The sequence below is a fragment of the Podarcis vaucheri genome (assembly GCF_965113315.1).
Source record: "Podarcis vaucheri genome assembly, chromosome: 11".
Classification (NCBI taxonomy): Eukaryota; Metazoa; Chordata; class Lepidosauria; order Squamata; family Lacertidae; genus Podarcis; species Podarcis vaucheri.
This window is the reverse complement of record NC_138749.1, coordinates 48,112,981-48,140,312: the sequence shown is the minus strand read 5'-3', so window position 1 is coordinate 48,140,312 and position 27,332 is coordinate 48,112,981. Positions and strand designations below refer to the sequence as shown.

The window sequence follows — 27,332 nt, the reverse complement described above, 5'->3', positions numbered from 1 at the left end:
GGGTGCAGACCCCAGAGGGCAGCCCCTCTCCCTTTCCTCTCTAGGGGTGGGAAGAGACCAGCAGTGCCTCCTATATGCTGAGAGGCCATTGTAGAGAAGGCACAGCAGGGGCTACTGAGGAGGAGGCAGATCTGACCTCCAGTGAGCACGATGCAGCTGTAGGTGCCACCACAATAGTAAGCAATGCATTCCTTGGAGGCCACATGTCCTGCGCCTGTGGAACCTGCCGCCCAATGCGGTCACCTCACCTTGCCTCATGGTTGGGCCAGCCCTGCCTGCAGTTCTTTGGGGGAAGGGAACACACTTCTGAAATTCTCCATATCCTGCAAATAAGATGAGCGCCAGGAATGAACTTGAGTACTAGAGCCTCAAAGTTGACATTCACATCTTGTCACAGGGATTGGAGGAAAATGTGACCATTACCCAAGCTCCTTCATATTATGGAGACAAGACTGGATGGATGCCTGTAAACTCAGAGTCAATACCTGAGAAACAAGATTGGAGATTTAGTCTTCAAAACACATGGAATGCCCACTTTTGAAGAAACCTACCAAAGCTTTTATTGTCCTCATTTTGCTGCAGATAGGGCCTTTGAACGGAAACATCCTCAGTAAAAAGAAGTATTCTTAAACATGATTTACTAACTCCTGGGTCTGAAAAGGCATAGCCACTTCATAACAGAGTGTGTCCGAGAAACAATGGTATTTACTGTGAAGTCTTAAGGCCACGGTCTGCTCTGAAGAATGCCGGAGAAGTTGAACTCCCGTCATCCTTATGGACCGCGTGGTCAATACCACCGCTGCAAAACACTGTTAGAAATGGCATGTCCATATTTCACCTACATAATCAATATTCAGTTAATTGTACACAGGTCATTTTTGGAACTTGATTCGACAAAGTGCTATGATTCTTCATTGCTGAGAGCTCTGACCTCTAGGTCAGAGAAGAGTCTTGTTCTTTAAAAACTTTGGCTTGAAAGGAGGAACATTTTATTTCGGTGTCTTCGGCTTACATGAGCGCTGGTGAACGATCAGCCTGTCTGGCAGGAAGGTACGACCACAAATATTGCATGGAACTAACTGGGCTTGGGCACTTTGCCAGGCAGACTCGTTTAAAGCATCCAGATCATAGTAACCTTTGGCTGGAAAATTAAGAAGAGAAAATATCAGTTTTCATTCTGGAGAGCCATACTCCACTTGCATGGAAAATATTTTCAGGAAATACCTGTTGACTGAGCCTTTCAGTTTTAACTAAATCACAGTCCTTATGAGAGCGAAAACCCACCAAAACTCTGCTTATTGTCTCAGGGGTCAAATAAAGTTAACTACAAACTGAATCATCTTGCATGTACGGAGAAAGCATTTCAGCATGTGCTGTGTTACACATTCTTAACTAATTATTAACACATTTCCCTACACTTAAATATCAGTGAGTTTCACCACTTGGCCTTCTTACAAATGCTGCCTAATGAGCCAATGGGAACTGACCGGAGAGATGGAAGAGAAAAGCACAGAGTGTTCTATATACTTCATTATGCCCTCCCAGTGCTGTTCTTAGGGTCAGCGATCCAATTTTGTTTCATTTTTCAAAGCTGCTTTCATTGTAACTTCGAGGGGAGCTCACACAAAGACCCAGACAGGCAAAAATCTCAATTTAAGTCCATTTTCACCCCACCCCCTGTCGTCCAACTATTGCAGCTGGAGCAGTATCTGCAATTTTTGGCAAGAGATTCGGGACATTTCAAATGGGCTAATGTGCATCCAAACCCCTGCTTTCTCTTTTTGCCTTAAAATAGGTTTCAAGCCTGTTTTCACCAAGCTACCTCGAATTGAGGTTGTACAGCAACTGTATAAGTTCACACCAACAGCTTCCACACCTTACAGTATAATCCTCCTTGGCAGTGCATAGTGAAAAAATTATAGAGTTTTATTTGAAACAGAGAATAGTTTTCCTTTGCCAAAAGGTATGGTATTTTAGGGAGCAACCTGTGCTATTTTTCTAGAAAAAGAGTTGCCAGAACTCACTAGGAACACCTCCCTTGTTTTATTATAATGGCAACAGCGCCCACCTGAGAGGTGCCGGAACTGAGCTCCGGTTGGAAAAGAAAAGCCCTGGAAAGCTTTATCTATACAGTGGTACCTCGGGTTACATACGCTTCAGGTTACATACACTTCAGGTTACAGACTCCACTAACCCAGAAATAGTGCTTTAGGTTAAGAACTTTGCTTCAGGATGAGAACAGAAATCGTGCTGCGGCAGCAGGAGGCCCCATTAGCTAAAGTGGTGCTTCAGGTTAAGAACAGTTTCAGGTTAAGTATGGACCTCCGGAACGAATTAAGTACTTAACCCGAGGTACCACTGTATTTTGCATGCAAGTGACTGAGCCCAAATCTGTTTAAAACTAGTACTTTTAAAACACACACACACACACACACACACACACACACACACACACACGACTCCATTGCTTATATGACAAGTAAAAATACAGATTTTTCCATAAGAACCCCGAGAGCTGTAATGTGATTCACATTCAGTGCTTCATATGAGAGTAAGCCTTAGATCTCTTAATGCGTCTGTTCCTAATATTCCTTTTCACCAACTGGAGTTCCTTTTTTGGCTGAAGCAAGTATTCTTCTCATTTGCAGGAAATGAATGTGTTCTCTATATACTTTGGAACATTCAGGGCCAAACTGCACATTACATTGCAGCCACATTAGCCTGACGGCTACTTCTCCATTGCAAAAAATATATATACTTTGGGGGGAAAGTGTTTTATGATGGAGACAGGGAGGCTTAACCCTTTCTTTGCTGGTCACTTTCCTCCACTTTAAAAACTCTGTCCGCTGACTGGGGTTGATGGTAGTTGTGGCTGATACAGAGAATGGGCTCCCTGTGATCGTTGCAAAGCATTTTTAAAATAGCAACCAGTTTATATAAGGCAGTTCATAGAGTTTCAGGGGGATCTCAGCTAAGATGGAATCCCAGGACAAACCCATAGTTGGCTTTTGATATGTAAGAGTGGAATCTGCCACAGATTTTCACTCGTATTCAGAGGCCTTGCGGGACTGGGTGGATGATACAGTTGTAAAACCTGTCTAAGATTTTGTTACTGAGTTCTCCAAAGTTTCGGATACCTCTGCAGTTTTCATTGTTTTGGTGTTAATCACAGTAGTCATGGGAAACAAGCTTACATTTTTAAGTATCATTTTGGTTTGCTCTGCTTTTCATTTAAAAAGGTACTCCTGCTGTGGGAGAAGCACCCACTGAATGTACTGGTAAGCGAAGGATGTTACAAATGTGCAGCCAGATGATTGAGTGGCTTTCGAACAGTGTGGGGCAACGCAAATATTATAAAAACAGCTTGTGGCTTGGCAACGTTGTTCCGGCGTCCCTGATCTATATGAAGGCTTGAAAGGCTGGATCTAGATACACATCAAAGAAGCGTTTCAGTTAAACGTGTTGCAACTTTGTATGAGAAATTGGGTTGGCAAAAACGGAACTCCACAGTGCCATCTGGTGTCACAGAGTTAGAATGCATAAACAACGTGTATAAAGCGATTTCTCTTTGCCAATGTTGTTGTTGTTTAGTCGTTTAGTTGTGTCCGCTCTTCGTGATCCCATGGACCAGAGCACTCCAGGCACTCCTGTCTTCCACTGCCTTCCGCAGTTTGGTCAAACTCATGCTGGTAGCTTCAAGAACACTGTCCAACCATCTCGTCCTCTGTGCCCTCCATCTTTCCCAGCATCAGGGTCTTTTCCAGGTAGTCTTCTCTTCTCATGAGGTGGCCAAAGTATTGGAGTCTCAGCTTAAGGATCTGTCCTTCCAGTGAGCACTCAGGGCTGATTTCCTTAAGAATGGATAGGTTTGATCTTCTTGCAGTCCAACGTAGCTGAGTCCAACATCTAGTTATCTAGATGTTCCTCTTTCATTTTTGTTAATAATAACTTTTATTAACTTTTCTGCTTTACAATTTCAAATAAACATTTTACAAACTTTAAAATATCCAATGACTTCCCTTCTTCTATTTCCATGGTTCATTTTACATATCTTACAGCCCTGCATATTTTACTATAACCATTAAAATCAATTGTCCACTATTACATCCATCAATAATTATATACTCTGTTGAATTTATATTCTAGGAGTTCCTCTTCCAAATGCTAGAATGGGGAAAGTTGAAAACCATCCAATTCTAAGCAGTGCTTTCCCCCCCTGAAGGGTACACAACGGTATACAGTACTGCCACCATTTTGGGAGAGAAAGGAAGGAGGTGGAAGGGCTCTTGGACCCTTTCAGAGCATCGCGCCTCCTTTCCTAAGCTGGCCAAATGTTTCTGGGCTTGGGGAAGGAGGCACAATGTTCTGACAGAGTACCAGAGCCCTGCTGCCTCCTTTCCAAAGCTGGGCAGGCTTTGGGAAGGTAGTAGGAGGGCTCTCCAACCCCATTAGAGCATCGCATCTCATTCCCCAACCCCGGGAAACATTTGCCCAGCTCAGTGAAAGAGGCATGATGCTCTGACAGTGTCCTGTAGCTCTGCCACCTCCTTCCCAAACCCGGGCAACAGAGGCCTCTTCACCTGGGCGGCAACGCTCAGCTCACTAGGAGTGTCTCCACCCCCATCGTTTGGCCCGGACACTGAGGTCCAGCTCCGAAGACCTCCTGGCAGTTCCCTCACTGCGAGAAGTGAAGCTACTGGGAACCAGGCAGAGGGCCTTCTCGGTAGTGGCACCCGCCCTGTGGAACGCCCTCCCATCAGACGTCAAGGAAATAGAGAACTATCTGACTTTTAGAAGACATCTGAAGGCAGCCCTGTTGAGGGAAGTTTTTAATGCTTGATGCTTTATCATGTTTTTAATATTCTGTATTCTGATATTCTGTCGGGAGCAGCCCAGAGTGGCTGGGGAAACACAACCAGATGGGCGGGGTACAAATAAATTATTATTATTATTATTATTATTATTATTATTATTATTATTATTAGTGGGTGGGTGAGGGAACATCAAGCAGCTAACCCATCCTCACTGCCCAGCCTTGATGTCAGGCCATGTCCCTCCCCCATGTTCTGGCCCATTTTCTTGCTTGTTGGTGAGTACCAGCACCCCCCTCCCCAAAAAAAGCAGTGCTTCTAAGAAGAGAAGAAGAAGAGTTTGGATTTGATATCCCGCCTTTCACTCCCCTTCAGGAGTCTCAAAGCGGCTAACAATCTCCTTTCCCTTCCTCCCCCACAACAAACACTCTGTGAGGTGAGTGGGGCTGAGAGACTTCACAGAAGTGTGACTGGTCCAAGGTCACCCAGCAGCTGCATGGGGAGGAGCGGAGACGCGAACCCGGTTCCCCAGATTACAAGTCTACCGCTCTTAACCACTATACTACACTGGCTCTCTAAGCCTCTGGAAAGTCATTATTACCAGAAGGAGCAATTCCTACAGCACACTGCCACGTTTTTTAAGCTTATACCAATTCAATGTAAACCCTTTCCAGAGGTGATGTTATCAGCTACCTTTTCAAGGTCTGTGCTGGGCAGAGGGGCACTTAGGTAATTTTAGTCTCTAGTCATAACTGCCTGGTGGCAGGGGGTGCATGCTCTTTCGATGGCGATGTAGTTAATCGCCCTTCAATCCGTTGCCTTAGCCAGTCCAGTCCTGTTGCATTTGGGGCCCCTTCTGAACAGATCCCAAACTTCTGTTCTCAAGTGCTTCTTGATGGCACCTCTATTGATGGAAGACTATGTGCCACAGAATTTGGTGGCTCCAAGTGTTATGCTAACATGTGAATGAGTATAATTAACAGGCCTTTGGCAATATAGGCCGGGATCCGCCTCACAACCCCTGCCAGCAGAAGCACTGTGCAAGGGCTTCCAGTTGCATCATGGGGCTTCCACACTCATCCCCCAAAATTGGCTGGGGGTGGTGTTTTTGGGGAGCACCCCCGGAACAGCATGCAGCGGGAGGGGGAATCATTCCAGCCATAGGAGCCATCTCCAAGGGGCCAAGGTCTCTTTGGCCCCCCCTCAATAAAATATATTGGAGGGCTGGGCCTCCCCAATGGTGTGCGCCCCCCAAAAAATATTGACACCTCTGGTACCGGCTGGCAAGCTGATATGCATACGCAGACAGAAACTTGTAATAGCGAGACACTGACTTCCACACTATAAATCCCATTGATTTTGTTAAATGGGAGAAGACTTGAAACCAGGGAAATGGCATAGCTTTGATCGGTTAAAGTAAAAATTAACGTGCAAGGTTTTCACGGATGTTTATGCTGCCCCTTCTCCTGCTGTCTCTGTGTTTATCTTTCGAGATGGTAACTTACCTCCTATGGATACGACCTCTGGCTTCTTGGGTTCGGGTCGTCTTAAGTGTTTTGGCAGCTGATCATTCTCAATGTGCCATTTTTTCAGACATTGTGGTTCATGGATGCTTATGGATTGAGTTCCATACTCTCGGCCGCAAATGTAGCAAATAACGGTTGGGGGTCGCCGTATAAATGCAGGCTGTGGACAACAAGCTCAGTTAAAAGAAAGGCAATTGATTTTAGAAAATTATTTAAAAACCAAGCAGTCTGTGCTGCTGAAAAGAATCCCGCTGACAAAGTGGAGGATGGAGATGCAGGGTGTTTATGCTTTATAACACATTTTAATAATGTGCCTGCAAAATATGGATTCAGTTGCGAATTCCTGGCAGAAAATTCACACCTGTTACTATAGTTTTGAATTGGTTAATATTAAGAGCTTTCAAATGGGCTCTTTAGGAACAAATGGTCCTTTGAAATTTACTTTGGAGATGGCAGGCAAACTTCAAGATAATGTTGGTAAGAAAGGGACTTAAGATCATAGCTTCTTGGGTTATTGCCAAAAAACAAACAGAAAGGTGTAGCTTGTTTCTGGATAATGGTTTGCAGAGGGTGCTTGTTTAAACAGTATGATAAATGACATACCATCCAACTTTTCCAAATACGTAAAAATGAGGATGCGTGTCTTCCGGGAGAGTCATGTGACCTGTGCTGTGATCTCGCTCCAGAAAAAAGTACTTTTTGTGGTGAGAAACCACGGTGCAAAAGCGTGACACCCAAAATGGCTGCCATGATGTCACGTGAAAAAATGGGGTGTCCCGTTTTTCCCAGAGCACTTGGTGAGTATGATGAATGACTTCTACTAAGCTGGACCATGGTCTACCTAGTCAAGTACCCACAATTGCGACTGGAAACAATTCTTGAGGGGCTTACTTATGTGATCTTTCTTAGTGTAAGTACAAAAGAGCCTTTAGCTGAGATTTTGAGAGCCAGTTTGGAATCTTATAAATGCAAGGCACGAGTTCTTCTTCTACAGGAATTCCCAACCTTTAGGGGCCAGGGCAGAATGGGAAAACTAGAGAAAACTGAAGAAAATGTGATGGGCTGGAAGTTTCCCTTTCAGTAGAAGGAGAATGGGAGAGTTTATTCGTTTCTCAGTCTCAATTTCGATAATTTGTATATGCTACTACAACAATAGAGGGACGCAGGTGGCGCTGTGGGTTAAACCACAGAGCCTAGGACTTGCTGATCAGAAGGTTGGCGGTTCGAATCCCCATGACGGGGTGAGCTCCCGTTGCTCAGTCCCTGCTCCTGCCAACCTAGCAGTTCGAAAGCACGTCAAAATGCAAGTAGATAAATAGGTACTGCTCCGGCGGAAAGGTAAACGGCGTTTCCGTGTGCTGCTCTGGTTTGCCAGAAGCAGCTTAGTCATGCTGGCCACATGACCCAGAAGCTGTATGCCGGCTCCCTCGGCCAATAAAGCGAGATGAGTGCCGCAACCCCAGAGTTGGCCACGACTGGACCTAATGGTCAGGGATCCCTTTACCTTTACTACCCCAATAAGGCATGGTTTCAACCATTGGCAGCACATGGAGTTGGCATTTCTGTCAGGCATTGGCATCCTCCAAGGTGCCCCACTGCCAAGCCCCAGAGCTTCCAGGCCCCAGTCTTCCTCTTGATGTTGCTGTCCCCACCCCCTGATTCCTGTCACTTCCGGCAGAGACAAAGAGGAAAGAGATGGAACAATACGGTACATGACCTGAAAAAATGATTTGCTGTTGACTGCTGAATCTCTCCCCCCCCCCCCCGGCTTTGCATGTTATACCACAATATCCTTGCCTTTCTTTGACACACAGAAGCAAACATAATTCAACTTGCCTCTCACTGTAACCAGGCCAAGCATGCCTTTAAAATTGTTTTCTTCTTTTGGACATATTGGATGGAATGACCACAAAAGCTATTGTTATGGGGGGGGGAATGTGGGGGGAGGGTTGGAAGGCTGTACGGCAGGGCCCCTTCTAATTCCTGCATCCAGCATGGATTCAGTTCCTGGAACAGCTGGACTATTGGCATAAGTATGGGTCGTTGAGGTAACAAAGGAGGTGGCTCTGTGCCAGAAGGCACAGGGGTATGTCTCCCTCCCTCAACTGTCTGTTCATTAGAAAGACAAAGAGTTGGGAGCTGAGTGATGTGAGCTAGAAGCTGGAAGGAAGGAGCAGGCTGCAAAGCCAAGGAGCGAGAGCCATGCCTGATTTCTGTTGGAATCCAAGGCCCTCTTGGTGTGTTAATGATGTGAATCCCTCCATCATAGGCTCAGGTTGTATATACGAGTAAAGAAACCATATATCATAGAGACACCACAGTCTCCACTGTCCCTCATTCCAAAGGACCGGAGTGGTGTGCAACACTATTTTTCTCCTGGTGAAAGGTTTTTACAATGAAATAATGCTGGAAATTGGGAAGCGGGTGGCGCTGTGGGTTAAACCACAGAGCCTAGGACTTGCCGATCAGAAGGTCGGCGGTTCGAATCTCTGCGACAGGGTGAGCTCCCATTGCTGGGTCCCACCTCTTGCCAACCGAGCAGTTCGAAAGCACGTCAAAGTGCAAGTAGATAAATAGGTACTGCTCCAGCAGGAAGGTAAACGGCATTTCCGTGAGCTGCTCTGGTTCGTCAGATGCGGCTTAGTCATGCTGTCCACATGACCTGGAAGCTGTACGCCGGCTCCCTCGGCCAATAAAGCGAGATGAGCTCCGCAACCCCAGAGTCGGCCACGACTGGACCTAATGGTCAGGAGTCCCTTTACCTTTACCTAATGCTGGAAATTAAGTGCAGAGATAAGGATAGGAAGCACAGAGGGTTCAAAATTCTGCTCCTCCCCCACTCCTCACATTATGGGAAAACATGGATCCAGTGGCTCAACTTCTATTGACAGCATAGAACAGACTTTGTCAACCTTTGCCCTCCAGATGTTTTGGCCAACAAATGGCCATTGGGAGTTGTAGTCCAAAACATCTGGAAGGCACAAGGTTGGCAAAGACTGAAGTAGAAAAAGATTTGGACCTTTGGTTCTGTGCAGTGACAGAGAAAAGACTACAGGCCAAAATATGCTTTTATTTTGGAAACAGCATAGAACAGGGAAAAGACAGCAGATGGCAGCACCTGTCAGGGAACTGACATCGGAGGAAAGGGAAGTGGTAAGGCTCCCAGAGACTGGGAGAGAGTCAACAGCCAAAGCAGGGACCAGCAGGGGGAGCGCGGGGTCTCTGGAGGAGGATCTCAGTAATGCTGAGAGAGACGCAGCAGCCCAGGCAGGAAGCAGCAGGGGAGAGAAAGGGGTGAGAGACACTTCGAGCGAAAATAGCGGGGAGGTGTCAGAAGCAACTGCAGGGAGACCCATGCTGCGCCGGAAGCTGCCACGTCGTGAGTCCAGGAGACGCGTTTCCGTTAAGGAACTTCTTTGCTGGAAGCGCTTCCGCAGACAGCCACTGTCAGACTCTACTAGTGACTAGAGCAGACATGTCTGAGGAGCTCTGTCACACACAGAGGTTTGTGGGGTCGCACAAACTCTGAAGGGGCACAATTTTAAGCACAAGCAGCTAACCATCCCCTGACAGCAGTCTGACAGTCTCTGTACGCTGCCTGTGCAGGAGAAAGCATCATGAGCAACCCAGTCGGAACCGGAGACGCAGGGGTTGGAGCTGGTCCAAGCTTGGAAGAAAGGTATCAAGCTCTGGAGGTCCAACTTGCGCTGCAGACGGCGAGGCTCGAGGAGAGAAGGGCTCAGGATGCTGACAAAAAGGGGAGAACCACTCAGTTCCCCAGAAAGGTACCAGGATTGGTGCAGAAGTTTGGGGGGGACCCCAAGGATTACCATGCCTTTAGGACTGAGATGCAATATGCTCTGAATGTGCAGTTTGATGAGTTCCCTGATGAGGAATCGCGAGTTGCGTTCGTAATTGGGCATCTTGAGAAGGGGGCGCGGGACTGGGTTCGACCCCTGATGGCAACGCACAACGATATCCTAAAGGACACTATGAAATTCTTTCGTGCAATGGATATCATGTTTTCCAGCGATATTGAGGAAGGGGCGGTACGCAGACAGCTAATGGCTTGCAAGCAGGGAAGCAGATCTGTCCGTGAGTACTGGACTGAATTTACCATGCTGATTCACAGATTGGGGTGGGATTTATCGGCGGCACCCATTCAGATGCTATTTGAAGAAGGTCTTTCTTCAGCTGTGAAAGACGAGCTGGCCAGGAGCCCCAGGGCGGGGTCTATGGATCAGCTGACCAAATCTGCGCTGACCATTGGAGCGCGCCAGGAGGCAAGAGCCTTGGAGAGGCGGGAAGGGAGAGGGGAACGTTGGAAGGAGTTACGCATTCCAGACATTCCTGAGCCAGCTTTCCCGCCGGCAGAGCCGATGGAAATCGGAACAGCCCGCGCGCGCGCAGTTTCAAAGCCCAGTGAGGGGGCGAAGAAGGAGGGAAAGGGAGCCCGGAAATGCTATCTCTGCCAACAGCCAGGCCACTTTGCCAGAGTCTGCCCCCAGAGGAAGGAATGGCAAGGGATGGTGGGAGCTGTTGAGGGGGAAGAGCAGGGAGAAACGGAGCAGGTAAAAGCCAACGCCTGGTTGCCAGCAGGGCACTGCAGCCAGGCCAAAGAGCAGTGAAAGTGCCCCTTCCCCAAGTGCCAGTGCCAGAAGCCCCTCGACCTGCTCTAGTGATTGAAGTGTCGCTAGAGCTGCAAAATGGACACCCCCTAAAAATAAAGGCGCTGTTGGACTCAGGCAGCTCCTGCAATTTCATGAGCAAGGAGTTTGCTGCTGAACACCAGATACAGACTATCCCTTTAAGCAACCCCCTGCAGGTGACCACGATTGATGGCAGGGAACTGTTGGGAGGAGGCGTCAGCTTGCAGACCGTCCCAATGATAATGAGGGTGGCAAGGCACACAGAACTGATAGCGTTTAATGTGGCCACCTTGGGAGGCGCTCCCATTATTTTGGGAATGAGCTGGCTAGCCCTACATGATCCGCTGGTGGGCTGGCATCAAAGAGTGGTTTCCTTCGGTTCCGCACACTGCTTAGAACACTGCAGGGCGGAAAAGGGGTCAGCAGGGGCCCAAGCCACCCTAGCAGGGACGGAAGTGATGGAGAAGGGGAAGGTGCCACCACAGTATGCTGATCTCAGCGACGTGTTCAGCGAGAAGGAAGCGGACCAACTACCCCCGCATAGGCCCTTTGATTGCCAGATCAATTTACTCCCTGGAGCACAGCTTCCTGTAGGCAAGTTGTATGCCATGTCAGACAGGGAGATGCAGGAGTTGCGAGCGTTCATTGACAAGAACCTGAAGAGAGGCTTCATCAGAGAGTCCAAGGCAGCGGGGGGTAGCCCAGTGTTTTTTGTGGATAAAAAAAACACGGACAAGCCGAGGCTGGTATGTGACTTTCGGGCCCTAAATGCAGTGACAGAGCCGGCGGCTTTTCCTATGCCCAGGATTGATGATATTTTGACCAGGGTGCGAAAAGGAAAGATTTTTACAAAGCTGGACCTAAGGGGGGCGTACAACCTGATACGTATAAGGAAAGGGGATGAATGGAAGACCACCATGTTCACCCCTTTGGGGGCATTTGAATACCTCGTTATGCCTTTTGGATTACAAACGGGCTCCGCGTGTTTTCAAGCCTTTATGAACCATGTACTGGGGCCTTTGCTCTACAAGAATTGCGTGGCCTTCTTAGATGACGTGTTGGTGTATTCGGAGAATGAGGAGCAACATGTGAGAGACGTCAGAGAAGTGTTGAGCAGGCTGCAAGCCAACAGACTGTGGGTGAAACTGGAAAAGTGTCAGTTTCATACCAAGGAGGTGGAATTCCTGGGGTACCGCTTGTCAGACAAGGGGTTGGCCATGGACCCCGGCAAGGTTCAAGCGGTGCTGGAATGGAAAACACCCAAGACCAAGAAGGATGTGCAGAGGTTCCTAGGGTTTGGAAACTTTTATCGTAAGTTCATCCGAAACTTCGCCCACCTGACGGCGCCCATCACGGACTGTCTCAGCAGCAAAAAGAAGTTTGTTTGGACGGGGGAGGCGGAGCGAGCGTTTGAGGAACTGAAAAGGGCCTTCGCCTCTGACGAACAACTTCTACATGTGGATTTACAAAAAAAGCTGAGGGTCGAAACAGACGCTTCGGACAGAGCCATAGGGGCGGTGCTTCTTCTGCAGCCGGGGAAGGAGGGGTCAGAGTGGCGACCGTGTGCCTTCTTTTCGCGAAAGCTGAACAAATCTGAGAGAAACTACACGGTGCACGACCGGGAACTTCTTGCGATTTATGAGGCCTTCCGGAGATGGAGGCACCTACTAATTGGTGCACAACAGAAGGTGCAAGTGTGCACGGACCATAAGAATCTAGAGTATTGGAGAACTGCGCGAGTGCTCAACCAAAGGCAGTTGAGATGGGCCCAGGAGTTCTCCAAATTTAACTTTGAGATTTGTTACGTACCAGGCCCGGAGAACGTTAGGGCGGACGCTCTCTCACGCAAACCTGAATATTTGGAGGGAGAGGGTGCACCCGAAGAGACCCATGTTATTCCCGAGGACCGTTGGGTGTGTGGGGCGGCTTTGGTGGGGCAAAGGGAACTGGTAGAGGGAACGGTGCAGGATGAATACGCCCAGGACAAACTCAGGGGTCTCAGGAGGGAGGGAGACAAACCCGGGGGTTTTGAGGAGAGAAACGGGGCGTTGTACTACAAGGGAGCGTTATACATACCTGAAGGGGAATTGAGGGAAAAGGTACTCAAGCAACTGCACGATAGCCCCACAGCAGGGCATTTTGGGCAACACAAAACCATGTGGCTGGTTACCAGGGAATTCTGGTGGCCCAAGGTCAGGGAAGATGTGCGTGAATATGTGAGAGGGTGTGACCGATGTCAACGAGCCAAGGGGGAGAGGCGGGCACCGGCAGGTTTATTAGAACCACTACCCACGCCGGAAAGACCATGGGAGGCAGTGGCAATAGATTTCATGACTGATCTGCCCAGGTCCAAAGGGAAGACAGCCATTATGGTTGTGGTAGACCTGTTAACCAAGATGGCCCACTTTATAGCCTGCTCACATGCGGTCACAGCAGAAGAAACCGCTAAATTGTTTGTGGAAAATGTGTTTAGGTTGCATGGTGCCCCCTTGAGGGTGGTTTCGGACCGAGGGAAACAATTTACTTCCAGGTTCTGGAGGAAGCTCATGAGCTTATTGCATGTAGAGGTGAATTTTTCCACTGCCCGTCATCCAGAAACCAATGGGCAGGCGGAAAGAGCTAATGGTGTCCTCCAGCAATATTTGAGGTGTTATGTGAATGACAGGGAGAATGATTGGGTGGAGAAGCTGGCGTTGGCAGAATTTGCCTATAACAATGCAGAGAACGTGTCCACGGGGATGAGCCCTTTTTTGGCCAATCACGGGTGTCATCCCCGAGCCTTCCCAGGGGGGGAGGGGGAGAACTGGAGCGTTCCTGCCGCAGAACAGTTCGTTGAAGAAATGGAAGCGATCCATCGCCAGCTCCAACTTAATTTAAACAGGGCGAAGGAGGAATATAAGAGGCAGGCAGACAAAACCAGAAGGGAAGGGGAAAGCATTAGGGTGGGGGACCAGGTGTGGCTGTCCACCCAGGGGTTACCATTTAAAGGAGGTTGTAAGAAGTTAAGACCCAAAAGACTGGGCCCATTTGAAGTCACGCAACAGGTCAACCCAGTGGCTTTCAGACTCCGGTTACCGAACCACATGAAGTTGCACCCAGTGTTCCACAGATCACTGCTGTCACCGTATATAGGGGACAGAGAGGGGAGGGTCAATAGGGGACCAGCTATGGAGGAAAAAGAACACAGCTACCATGTAGCGGAGATTCTCGATTCCAGGTGGAGGGGAGAGCAAGTAGAGTATTTGGTAATGTGGGAAGGGGAGCCGGAGTCGGAAAACACCTGGGTCAGGGCAGAGGAGGTAGATGACGAGGTTTTGATTGAAACTTTTCATCAGAGATTCCCTAGAAAACCCCAGCCAGTGGCGAGGTTCCGGAGGGAATACTTCGCCACCACCGACGACGAAGAAGAGTTGGAGGGGTTCGCTGATTCCGAGGTGGAGGAGGATTCAGCGAGTCGGAACGAAGACCGATGGAGGGAATTGTTCGAGACGTCTGAAGATGAAGAGGATTCTTTTAGGGGTTTCAGCTCCTCACCGCCCCGAGGAGAAAGTAGGGGCGGGGGAGAGGGGGGCCCTGGAGGGGAGGTGGATGTCAGGGAACTGACATCGGAGGAAAGGGAAGTGGTAAGGCTCCCAGAGACTGGGAGAGAGTCAACAGCCAAAGCAGGGACCAGCAGGGGGAGCGCGGGGTCTCTGGAGGAGGATCTCAGTAATGCTGAGAGAGACGCAGCAGCCCAGGCAGGAAGCAGCAGGGGAGAGAAAGGGGTGAGAGACACTTCGAGCGAAAATAGCGGGGAGGTGTCAGAAGCAACTGCAGGGAGACCCATGCTGCGCCGGAAGCTGCCACGTCGTGAGTCCAGGAGACGCGTTTCCGTTAAGGAACTTCTTTGCTGGAAGCGCTTCCGCAGACAGCCACTGTCAGACTCTACTAGTGACTAGAGCAGACATGTCTGAGGAGCTCTGTCACACACAGAGGTTTGTGGGGTCGCACAAACTCTGAAGGGGCACAATTTTAAGCACAAGCAGCTAACCATCCCCTGACAGCACCAGATAGTCAAGATACAACCAATGAAATTTCAGAATGAATTTTTTACCATATATTGACAAAGAGAGCAATGAAAAAGACATCAAAAGCATGCAATTGTGATTTATGCAGGAAATGGAGAAATATGCCCTACAAAATAACTGTGCCCCCTTTCTTTGCAGCGTGGAACTGGATTGTGAGACTATCTGTCTAAGGGTGTTTACATTTCCATTGCAGCAGTAAGCCGGATTTGAGAACAGGGCTATCAAAACTGACCAGCACAGCCAAAGTCTATGAGGCTTAGGCAGTTTACTGAAGATATAATCAGGCTTAGTTAATCCAAATGAGCCCATTCATTCCATTACCAATTGGATTACAAAATAACAACTTTGGCCTAACAAACCCATTACAGGCAAACTGGCTTCACTCTACAATTCAGGAAACACTTGGTGAGGGAATCAGAAGAAAATGAGGTCTAGCATAACAATGCAATGGGACAAATTTATTGTCCTGCTATGGGCACTGTGCCCTGCTTAATTGAGGGGAACAGCAATGATTATTCTTCTGACCAGACCTTTTAGAGAGTCCTTCAGAACAAGCGTTCCAAATACATTATGGAAGTTATGGTCTGCCATCTCTTCAGTCCTGCTCTTTATGGGATGGAAATGTGTATGTGCGAAGACATACCCAATGTTTTCTGTTCAACTCAAACCAGGATCTTCACTAGCCCCAATTCCCTTCCATCTCTATGCTATCACTATCTTTCCCTTCTAATTTTTTGTCCCCTTCAGTCCAACTTTGTAGAGGAAGGCCAACGGCAGTTTCCACTGACCTGTTTTCACGCCTATCAATCTTATACCTCCATAGATGAATAGAGCGTGTTCTTCAACAACTTGGCTAAGTATGGCTCAAGCGAGCTTGGTTGTAAGTGTCTTTCCTTTTCTCCAGCATTCTATACTTCAAATGCAAACTCGATTGACACACAAAGGAAGCTATCGGTTTTTGAGGGCATACCAAGTTCCTTCGCAGCACAACAATTCCCTGAATCCTCTAATGGGAAGCCGTGACATTTAAACTGGTTTGAAGTTGGTTCAGATTTATAATATAGCTGTGCCACCTTCCCAAATGTTTTGTCTGGCTGACTTCAATGAAGATGCTAATCCCATGAGAAGGTTCAGAGAAAAGAAACAAAGGAAATGCAAGTATTGCAAGAAAATGCCAAGGGAGACAAATTCTTATTGTCATATGCCATAATTCAATAGTATGCCTACAGTGAAATACTTCAGTAAGTCTTTTGTTTAGGATCCCCTCCCAAAAGCCCTCAAACTTCTTTTTAAACCTGCCATACTTTAAAAAGCTAACATTAAAAAATAGTTATTATAAACAAATAAATTAAACAACTATATGCTAGGATGTTGCTACTACATGAACTTTATATGAACACATGCACCAAGATGGGTGGGTGGAAGAAACAGACTCTGAATGTAGTTTTGTGCCCTCATCTGGTTGACGAATGCCCCCTAATTACATAAAGAATTGCCAGTAATTAATAGATAGCTGTGAATTCTCTGTAGATTCTTGGGCCATTTTAGGGGGGAAGGTTACAGCAATTAAAAATGGGGGAGTTGCTTAATATCTGAATCCAGTTTTCTTCTTTGTCACTTTCAGATTTAAAATTATAGGATATCGTATTACTCAGATTATTTTTTTGCTTTTTCTTTGTCTTCCATATTCCTTCCCATTTCTCCTTTCATATAGAATTGACCTTTTTTGTTATAAAAGTGGCTAATAGCCACAAAGAGAAGACCAGGAATATATGAAACATAACAATACATCATGAATTGTTGCTACGGAGAACATGGCCAGAGTTTAGTCCTCTCTGCCTTGGCTCACGACAAGAAGAATTACAACTTCTTTCTGACTAGAAAGCCAAGCAACAAACGATGTTAAGGTACCTTCTTGAATTCACTCAGCAGTGTCCTTCATGTAATGTCCATTTGTACACTGTTTGTGTACAAATGAGTAACTCCCACAAAAGTATCTAATGCTGTTCGACTTTGCACATGTTAATTCAACCTCAGAGAGATGCAAAGTAAAAACCTGTACTCCAAGGGGATGGATTCTTTGAATTTGTAGCATTTAGCAGATGCTCACAGCCTTTTTATTCATATCGGCTGCTTGACAAATATATTTTATCCCCCGAATTCCCATAAATAAATCACAATTAGAGGGCAAGCTGAGGTGAAGGATTCCTTGCAAACTCCGTAGGATGAGAACTGCAAGCATCTGTCCACATCCATTAAACCAACATTCAGAATATATGAAAAGGATTTCATGGGTCCTTTCACAAGCAGAATTATATGTTGGTATGGCTCTAAGTGCTTTTTTTGTTTTAATTATGGTTTCTACATGAGTTTCAGTGGAAAATCTGTGCCATCTGCTTGCCTATATTTGTGCTGCGTCGCAAACTTGAGTTAAGCCACCAACCTTAAACTTGAACATCGTTCCGTCATTATCTATAGCATTTTAGAAACCAAAAATGTCTAATATGGTTTATATAAACACTGAACTTCATGTTAATTAAATCACTGCTACCATCACTACAAAAACCATGGTTGTGATGTTTTTCTTATACAAGCAATGTGCTTACTATGAAATCTGCATTTCTGCTGATTACTTATTCAGAACATGGAAAGTGACCCTGGCATCACCTTAGGCTTGTTTAAGGCTACTCACTCATTTATAGTCCCTGAAATGATCTCCTAGCTTGATTGAAGTCAATAGTGAAGGTTTTACCATTAACTTCAACGGCACTGGAATGCCAAGGTGGAATTTGCGCAGGAAACAATTTTGCTTTTTTCGTAGGTGTGATGCCTTCTAATTTACCTTGTCTGAGGTGGAAGATGCAGGCCCAGTGGATCTATGTGATTTAGAGGAGCTGTAGCTTGAAGGACCTGAACTGGCTTTTGGTTTACAACTCTTTTGGTGTACAGCAAGACGATCAGGAAGAAAAGTACGGCCACAGTGTTCACAGGGTAGGAGCTTGTAACTTTGAGCAGCTGCTGCGTTTTCAGCCATCGTACCGAGAGATCCTCCAGGAAGAGCCTGAGGTTTAACGGGCGGTGGTCTTCTGAGATGTTTGGGCAGCTTATCGTTTTCTATCTGCCACTTCTCCAGGCATTTTGGCTCGTGGATAGGAAGAGATTGTGACCCAAACTCTTTGCCACAGATATGGCAGATCCTGAAGCCAGGTCTTCTCGGAGGAATGACGGGCCGATCCCACTGATCCTGAGACATGCCCCCAGTACTTGATCGTTTTGATACCACCACAGTCCCCGGCCTCTTCTTCCCAGCACTTGTTTTAAGGGTAGAATTTAAACCCACTCCTGACAAGAGCATGGAAGGATCTGAAACCGTGGATTTTGAAGCCTGTCTTAAAGACGAGCTGGTGGAGATATTAGCAAGGACTTTTCCAGCATTGGGCAGTGTTTTATTGTGTTTGCTCAGAGTCTTTTTCATTAAAGCCGTTTCCATGAAGTCAACAATGTTCCATTAACAGGATGTCTGGATTTATGTAGTGTTTCTTGTTTGGACTTTGTGGTTGTCTTTTGGTTGACCTGTTGTTCCTTTAAAAACAATGAAGCTCTCTGGGATAAAGAGGTACAAGATCCTAAAACAGAGGGCAGCTGTGATAGATCTGAGCACATTTGCAATGTTCTAACACTCCCAGCAATGTTGCCTTTTTGTGGTGTTTTTTTCTGTTTTACTATTTTTTTAGTGTCTATTTTTTTAAATCCTGGAAAAAAATAGGAGGAATATGTATGTAAAAACACGGTAAGTTGTAGGCAGATGTTTAATTGTTTTAAAACTTTTTTAAAAAAAGAGAGAGAGAGAGTAAAATAACTAGTGTAGCCAAATGCAATATTTTTATGTTGAGCATTTCTGCATATATAACATTTCAGCTGCAATCTGTACACACTTACCTGGGAGTAAGCCCCACTCACCACTGTGGGGCTTACTTCTGAGTAAGCATGTATAGGTTTGTGCTTTTGCGTGGTTTTTGTCGGTCACCTCACTGTCATTCTTCCAAACATTTTTTTTTATTCTGCATTCATAGCAATAACTATTGGTGTTGCCACATTGTACAGCCTTGTGTGTTACATTAAGTTGATTCTGTACAAGACAAAAGAAATAAAACACCTGTAATAATAAGACAAAGTAAATCCTGTCCATAACACTGAGAAGGCACAGTAGCTACTAAAACATTTGTCTGTTGCATTTGCCTGAATTCATAAGTCAGACCCTCCAAGTGTCCCTATTTTCCAGGGGCAGTCCTGGATTTACAGAAGCCATCCTGGTTTCTTATTTGATCTCGGAAAGTCCTGCTTCCCTTGTCATCTTATAATAGCAATGGCACCCACTTAAGAGGTGCCAGAACTGAGTTCTGGCGAGTTCCAGCTGCAAAAAAAGGCCCTGGATGTCCTGTTTTCATCAGAGAAATGTTGGAGGCTATGGAGTTATGCGACTCCCAAGCTGAGGAGATAAGTAATTATACAACTTTTAGAAGACATCTGAAGGCCACCCTGTACAGGGAAGTTTTTTTAAATGTTTAATGTTTTATTACGTATTTATATATGTTTGAAGCCACCCAGAGTGGCAACCCAGTCAGATGGGTGGGGTATAAATAAATAACAAATATTATTATTGTTGTTGTTATGGAACAGGACATCCCTATTCTCACTGGAGAAATGTTGGAGGATACGTAAACCATATAACCGGGAAGTTGTTTCAACTAACAGTCAAAACATTATACACACACACACACACACACACACACACACGAATAATATTTCCTTCTCATATGTAAAGTGGTACCTCGGGTTACATACGCTTCAGGTTACATACGCTTGAGGTTACAGACTCCACTAACCCAGAAATAATGCTTCAGGTTAAGAACTTTGCTTCAGGATGAGAACAGAAATCGTGCTCTGACAGCGCGGCGGCAGTGGGAGGCCCCATTAGCTAAAGTGGTGCTTCAGGTTAAGAACAGTTTTAGGTTAAGAACAGACCTCCAGAAAGAATTCAGTTCTTAACCCGAGGTACCACTGTATATGTCGTTTTGAAGAGTTGATCTCTTGGAATTGTTGTTACAAATTGATACATCGGTGTTCCTTAATTGCAATGTTTTCCTGTCATGGAAGACATTGCTAGTTCCTATGATGTTCCCCACAGCAATTCCATTGATGGAACGCTGCTAGCTAGACATCGGAATGTGTGGCTTAAGTATTTTCTAGTGGGTTGCCATTTGCAGTATCGTTAGGAAGCGAATGATATGTTTAAAACGTTTGCATATCGTGGCGGACTATCCTTCTTGCCCTCGACGGCTGCTGTAGTAGTTGTAATAATGGTAAAATTATAAAAGTGGTTCAGTAAGTAGTAATGCAACTTGAATGTGTCCCAAACTTTTTTTAGGAGGCCCCAGATAATTGTGAGCAAGTGAAACTTTTTTCAAGTCACGGAGAAAGAAAAGGCAAAGCTTACTAGAGGGTCATGGGAAAGGAGTATCTCAGAACATTACCTGTGTTTCACCCAGCTAAGGCTTTATCCGCCAGTCCATTTTCCATGGATAGATGTGTATCATGGATGATCAAGCTGTTCCCCTTTACAATAATTTCAAGCAGTAATGCAGGCTCTGGGGTAAAGAATGTTGAATGAGTCAAGCTATGAATCAGTCAAGAAGAGAAACCATAAACAACCTGTTAACAATATAGCCTCTTGTTGGACTTCCAAGATCTCTGCTGGATACGTTTCATAATAGATTTATGCTTTATTTGGGGGATTACACCATTTGGTCTCTTTTCCTTTCTGCCAAGTTGGAAATGTCCTGTAAGTTCACATCCGTAAATCTGAAACCCTCCATCATGTTCCCCGTCGACTAGAAAGCGTATAAGGTTTTTAAAAGTAAATTAACTTTTCTCTATAAAAGGCATGACAAAGCGTAGCTCTCTTTCTGAACGCGAAGACAAAAGCGAGCGGTAGCCAAATATGGGTCATCATTCTTCTTTTGGACAATGCTTGAGCCATCAGCAGTCCTCCACGATGGCCTTAATTTATAAACCATGTGCTTTTAATGAAAATAAATTTCAATGTAATGGACTATCTGGATCCAAATAAGACAATGCATAGAAATACAGAAGCTCATCTAGATGCTGCCAGAAGGCGCTACTTCATATGTAATATCTCACAACCGAAGAGCAACTAATCCAAATTTAGTTCATCTACATTTCAAAAAAAATATTCTATGAGGAAGAGCTCTCCTGTGGTTTAAATTTCCATTAATCTTTTCAAAGTCTCTCACAATATGGTTCTCACTAATCTCCAAGAGTAGCCTTTTCTCTAAGCAGTAATCCTAATGGTTCGGTCAAGTGCTTAGGGGCGAGAGGAAATATGACAGTCAGCTAAAATGTATAGATTTCATGTGAGGGAAAGCTCCAGAGGAAAAGGATTCTTTTGTTTGCTTCATGGATGTCTTTGGATATAAAACTCATGTACATACACATGAGGGCTCTTTAGTTTTTTCCTTCCATTGATCTGTAAAAAAATTATCTGTAAAAAAGAGGTTCTCTCTTCCCCCATCTCTCAGGATCCCACCAGGTATAAATGCTTCACAGAAATCCATCTGTCAGTCCTGCGTCCTTTTAACACTGATTTGGGTTGAAAGAAACGTCGTCGTGCCCGCTAGGTAATTAGATCAGCTACAGTGCCGCAATCCATTTTGATTTCTATTCAATAGGAATTTTGTTAGGGAAAGCCCCTTGAAAAGAATACAGGCAACCCCCTACTTGTGCGCGACTGTGTAAATGCATGGCGCTGGGAAATAATTACCGTATTTTTTGCTCTATAAGACTCACTTTTTCCCTCCTAAAAAGTAAGGGGAAACATGTGTGCATCTTATGGAGTGAATGCAGGCTGCGCAGCTATCCCAGAAGCCAGAACAGCAAGAGGGATTGCTGCTTTCACTGTGCAGCGATCCCTCTTATTCTGGCTTCTGAGATTCAGAATAATTTTTTTCTTGTTTTCCTTCTCCAAAAACTAGGTGCGTCTTGTGGTCTGGTGCATCTTATAGAGCGAAAAATATGGTACATTCATATCAGGAAATGGTGAGAGAGAGCTGAAGGGTCCTCATGCATAGCTGTCAACGTTTCGCTTTTTTAAATGGAAAGTCCCTTATTCTGAATAGGATTTTCCTTTAAAAAGGGGGAAAGTTGACAGCTATGTCCTCATGTCGTGTGGGGAGACCCTCCCCAGAGCCGAAAGAGGGCTTCAGTGAGAGCAGAGAAGAGACTGGTGATACAGCGGGGCTTTGTTTAGGCTGCTCAGCCTCCATGCCAAACAGCACTGTAAAAGTAAAAAAGTAAAGGACCCCTGGATGGTTAAGTCCAGTCAAAAGTGACTATGGGGTTGCAGCACTCATCTCGCTTTCAGGCCGAGGGAGCTGGCATTTGTCCACAGACAGCTTTCCAGGTCATGTGGCCAGCATGACTAAACTGATTCTGGTGCAACAGGACACCGTGACGGAAACCAGAGTGCACAGAAACGCTGTTTACCTTCCTGCTGCAGGTGTACCTATTTATTTGCTTGTACTGGTGTGCTTTCAAACTGCTAGGTTGGCAGGAGGTGGGACAGAGCAATGGGAGCTCAGCACGTCGCGGGGATTCAAACCGCCGACCTTCCAATTGGCAAGCCCAAGAGGCTCAGTGGTTTAGACCACAGCACCATTGTAGTGCAGCAATAACAGCGTTCCTGCACTTCCTCCAGCCTCCCAGCCCCAGAGCTCCAATTCCAGTTGTGGATATTTTAGTTGCAGTATTTTTTATCTGGAGTGGAGTGAGAGGAGCAGAGAGATCATTTAAAGGCTCTTTAGAGGGTGCTCCCTACTTTTGCAAATTCCACTTATATGCGTGTGGCACCAGAACGTAATCCCTACCTAAGTGGGGATTCACCTTACCTGCCTTCAGACTGAAGAATGGAAGAACAACCAAGTTCTTAAAGTGTTTTAGGAGTATCATGATATATCATTGCACAGAAGCACCCACAAAGAAACAAACAAACAAAACTCCTTCAGCTTTAACTGTGAAAAAATTGTATTGCTGACTTTAGATTCCTTCCTTTTGTTTTTGGAAATTTATTGGTTTCTTGCTGCTTATCGGCAGATACATCAATATGACTTCACAAGCTTCAGAGGTCCAGATTTTCCACACTGGCAAACAATCAAACAAACATTGGCCAGTACCTCTCCTCTCTGGAAAAATATGCAGTATAACTTCATTTTTGCTGCTTTGATTTTTCAGATCATGAGATGTAGCTAAAGATACAAAAAGGCCTTGCTGAAAGGCCTCTGATTATTTTAATCATTTCCTGCGGGTTGCTGAGGAAGACTGAAATCTCTGTTTAGACCCATCAAAATAGCTACAGTCGTACCTTGGTTTTCGAACAGCTTAGTTCTCAAACGTTTTGGCTCCTGAACGCTGCAACCCTGGAAGTGAGTGCTCTGGTTTTTTAACGTTCTCTTGGAAGCCAAACATCCGATGGGGCTTCCGCAGCTTCCTGCAGCCAATCAGAAGCCACACTTTGGTTTTCAAACATTTTGGAAGTCGAATGGACTTCCAGAACAGATTCTGTTTGACTTTCAAAGTTTGATTGTATATTGTTCTTTTATACATGCTGTTAATTTTTTTTTAAAGCAGTGTTTAGACAAAGAAAAAAGAAAAAAGGACAAGTGTGACACTATTGGCCATTGTCAGAATTGACTTGGAATTTCCATAAAGGAAGGAATGCAGTTTTGCTAGGGTGAGGGGATGGCTCAAAGTGATATTGTGTTTCTTCTATGGCAGAGTAGGGATTCGTGGATCACATGAATTGCCGGTGCTCTCTATATTTTGGTTTTTTTAATGTTTGATGCCTTCTGGCGGTTCCCTCACTGCGAGAAGTGAGGTTACAGGGAACCAGGCAGAGGGCCTTCTTGGTGGTGGTGCCCACCCTGTGGAACGCCCTCCCATCAGATGTCAAGGAAATAAACAACTACAGTGGTGCCCTGCAAGACAAATGCCTCACAAGACGAAAAACTCACTAGACAAAAGGGTTTTGTGGTTTTTGAGCTGCTTCGCAAGATGAATTTCCCTATGGGCTTGCTTCGCAAGATGAAAACGTCTTGCATTTTTTGCAAGTTTGTTTCCTTTTTCTTAAAACCGTTAATACAGTTGCGACTTGACTTTGAGGAGCAACTCATAGAACGCGGTGTGGTAGCCTTTTTGAGGTTTTTGGTGATTTTTGAAGCTTTTCCAAAACTTTTCCGACACCGTGCTTCGCAAGACAAAAAATTCGCTAGATGAAAAAACTTGCGGAACGAATTAATTTCGTCTTGTGAGGCACCACTGTATCTGAATTTTAGAAGACATCTGAAGGCAGCCCTGTTTAGGGAAGTTTTTAATGTTTGATGTTTTATCGTGTTTTTAATATTTGGTTGGGAGCGCCCAGAGTGGCTGGGTAATCCCAGCCAGATGGGCGGGGTATAAATAAATTATTATCATTATCATTATCATGCTTTTGTATTTCTTGGAAGCCACCCAGAGTGGCTGGGGCAACTGAATCAGATGGGCAGGGCACAACAACAACAATGATGATAACAACAACAACAACAACCTCTGTGATTACATCTAAAGGTCTAACCATCCATGTTACATGCCTTTTACTTCATGGAGGTCGAGTCTCCTGAAACGTTTCTTGTTTTTATGGGGTTTCTGAATTTGATCATGTGTGGTGCAGAGATATCTTCAGTCATCCCCACTAAGCCTTGACAGTTTCACTGCGGGCAACTTCTACTTTGCTCCTAATTTTCATCACTGCAAAAGGGCCCTTGTTTCCTGTCTTGCAGTTCCTCACATAGCAGCACCTCACTAAAATCGGAGGTTTTAGAGAGAAGTATATCATAGTTCCATCCGCTGCAACTTTCATTAAGGGATGCAACCAAGATTGTGCATGGTATATTAAATGAAAATCCGTATTTGCCAAAAATAAACAACTTCATCCGGTTGGAAGCCAAACTGTTCTTCTTCAGACTACAAACACAAAAACTTAATTGCTAAATATGTAATGAAGAAATGGTGCGTGTGTGTTGGATCTGCTTGCTGTGTACACTGTAAATAATCATTTAAAAAGTCCTCTTAATAATTTCCAAATATTCACAGCAATATGAAAGGAAACAAATATACACACTGTAAATAATCATTTAACTAGTCTTCTTAGTAATCTCAGAATATGTTATGCATGGTAGTATAAAATGAAACAAATAATAGGGAATAATTACCATGATGTTCAAATACATGGTGTCTGACTTTTCTAGCAAAAATGTGTCCCTGGAAATCGTTACAGTTACATCCAGTGGTCAGAATTGTCAGAGTTCGCTTTCAAAGAGCTGTTAGTTCTAATTCTGATGATTATGAACACTGTGAACATGGTGAAACATTTGTTTATCAGCTTATATTTTCATGTCATTCGAATGTGATCGTATTATAACTTTTCTACCATTGAAAAGGCAATGGTATGTTTCAGGTTACATAGTGCTCAAAAATGAAATTCTGTATTTTGCACTAGCTTAATATGATCAGGATTACACTTAAAAATAATTAGTAGAACACTTTATTTTTTCTGTTTGTTACATCTGGCACTGAAAGTTACTAGGAGCCAGTGCTGCGTCCTCTGGCGTGGCAAAGTGAATAATAATAATAATAATAATAATAATAATAATAATAATTCCCTTTTGATCATTAATAAAACATGAAAGCCCTCAAATAGTTTTCCTATATTACTTCATGAGATAGATACCAGTGATCCTATTAAAATACCAGAAATCTCAAATTTGCAATTTAATTTATTGCAGTGGAGTAAGCCTCTCACTAGTTGCAAACTGCTTAGAGATTATTATTTTTATAATCAAGCATTATATACATATTGGTCAAATAAAATAAATTCTATGCTAAGAACATGCTATACTTATTAAAAGAGGTTCATTGGGATCAATAGCTCAACCTCATCCAAAACAGGGATATGTTTTATTGAGCTGACCTCCCGGTAGTTACATTTCTTCTCTTTGTTCCTTGTTCTTACCTTAAAATCTCAGTACTTAAACTCCCACATAATGATTCCTTTGTGCACACCAAGGAATAAGCAGAAACAAAGCGTTAGGTCTTAGCATATCCTTTCTTATTTAAGAAATTAGTACGTTAGCATCTTGCGTTGCTACAGAAATGGCAAGTTCTCTTTTGTCACTGACCCGTTGCCTAGCTACATATCAACAAAAGTGAATTCACAGTGCTCCTGCGAAGCTGATTGGTCAACTGCATTGTTTGGGAAGTGTGGGAGACAGGTGTATGCGGGAACAATATTTAGAAGTGGACGTAGAAATTTTCCTAAAGTTCATCATGGGGAAACGTGATGGCTTGAATGAAAATTCCCTTTCTCCTGCTCCAACTGCTGCGGAATTATTGAAATGGACTGTGCTGCAGAGATAAGGAGTGAAGGAACTTCAGGCAGAACTTCAGGCTTGCTGTTAACACACACTTAACATGTAGAATTCATTTAGAAAATATGTGGATATATTACAGCATAATGAGAAGGATGGGAAGGACTGTGTCGATGAACACGTTTATTGTGTAAATAATGTTGTCTTGTCTTTTCTTTTCCTCTTTTGATTTTTTTCTTTGTATCTTTGTTATTTCTTTATTTTTTCTTTTCCTCTTTTTTGTTCCTGTAGAAATTTTCTACTCTCTACATAATTTTCTTTTTCTTCATATGTAAAAAGATAGCATATAATGTTTGTATAGATATGTAATTATTTTAATCAATAAAGAATTAGAAAGAAAGAAAATATGTGGAAGAGGCTACTACCTTAAGTCAATGAAGTTATATGACATTGTGCAAAGCAATGTTATTTCATCACTTTTCTTACTGCAAAAAAGTCCATTTTTTTTAAGAAGCGAGTTTTCTTTTTGCTTTGCGGCACAAAAGCAGCAATTCTACTTGAATTGTGCAACCTGGAATTTACCAGTATGAGATCCCAGCTGCAAAATAGCTACAAACTAGAATAATGCAATTTAAGGCAAGTGTTACCTGCTCTCTGCTCAATTCCACTACCCTCTGTTTCAGGGCACAGTCTTTTACGGTATCTAGAAATCTTGCCTCTTTGTTGTGACTGGTCCTGGAACATGCTTTTAGCCCGTCTACGTGAGGGTAATTGAAATCACCAATTACTACATTTCCTCCTG

The 27,332-nt window shown here is 44.6% G+C and overlaps 1 protein-coding gene and 1 long non-coding RNA gene across 7 annotated transcripts; both read right to left on the bottom strand.

Moving 5' to 3' along the window:
- Positions 1–535: 535 nt before the first annotated feature.
- Positions 536–26,341, bottom strand: ZNF475 (zinc finger protein 475). Of its 6 annotated transcripts, XM_082191625.1 has the most exons (6): positions 26,176–26,341; positions 20,588–20,730; positions 18,993–19,182; positions 17,896–18,805; positions 6,317–6,497; positions 536–1,141 (listed from the first exon to the last, which is right to left on the bottom strand). In XM_082191625.1, the coding sequence occupies exons 4-6, from the start codon at positions 18,541–18,543 to the stop codon at positions 990–992; spliced, it is 981 nt and encodes a 326-aa protein (XP_082047751.1). In that variant the 5' UTR covers positions 18,544–18,805; positions 18,993–19,182; positions 20,588–20,730; positions 26,176–26,341; the 3' UTR covers positions 536–989. The 6 variants fall into 6 exon arrangements, with proteins under 6 accessions (XP_082047751.1, XP_082047750.1, XP_082047752.1 ...); XM_082191624.1 differs by lacking the exon at positions 18,993–19,182; XM_082191626.1 differs by lacking the exon at positions 18,993–19,182 and having other exon boundaries at positions 20,588–20,701.
- Positions 9,388–17,738, bottom strand: LOC309514513. The gene is made up of 2 exons (XR_014212031.1): positions 15,033–17,738; positions 9,388–9,455 (listed from the first exon to the last, which is right to left on the bottom strand). It is a non-coding gene; the product is annotated as an uncharacterized lncRNA (long non-coding RNA).
- Positions 26,342–27,332: the final 991 nt, after the last annotated feature.

Excerpts from the sequence above, each read along its gene's own strand:
- ZNF475 (XM_082191625.1), bottom strand. The coding sequence starts at position 18,543 with ATGGAAACGGCTTTAATGAAAAAGACTCTGAGCAAACACAATAAAACA. Across the intron at positions 6,498-17,895 it reads CATCTTCCACCTCAGACAAG|CCTGCATTTATACGGCGACC; the intron begins GTAAATTAGAAG and ends TGTTGTCCACAG. Across the intron at positions 1,142-6,316 it reads AGAGGTCGTATCCATAGGAG|CCAAAGGTTACTATGATCTG; the intron begins GTAAGTTACCAT and ends TTAATTTTCCAG.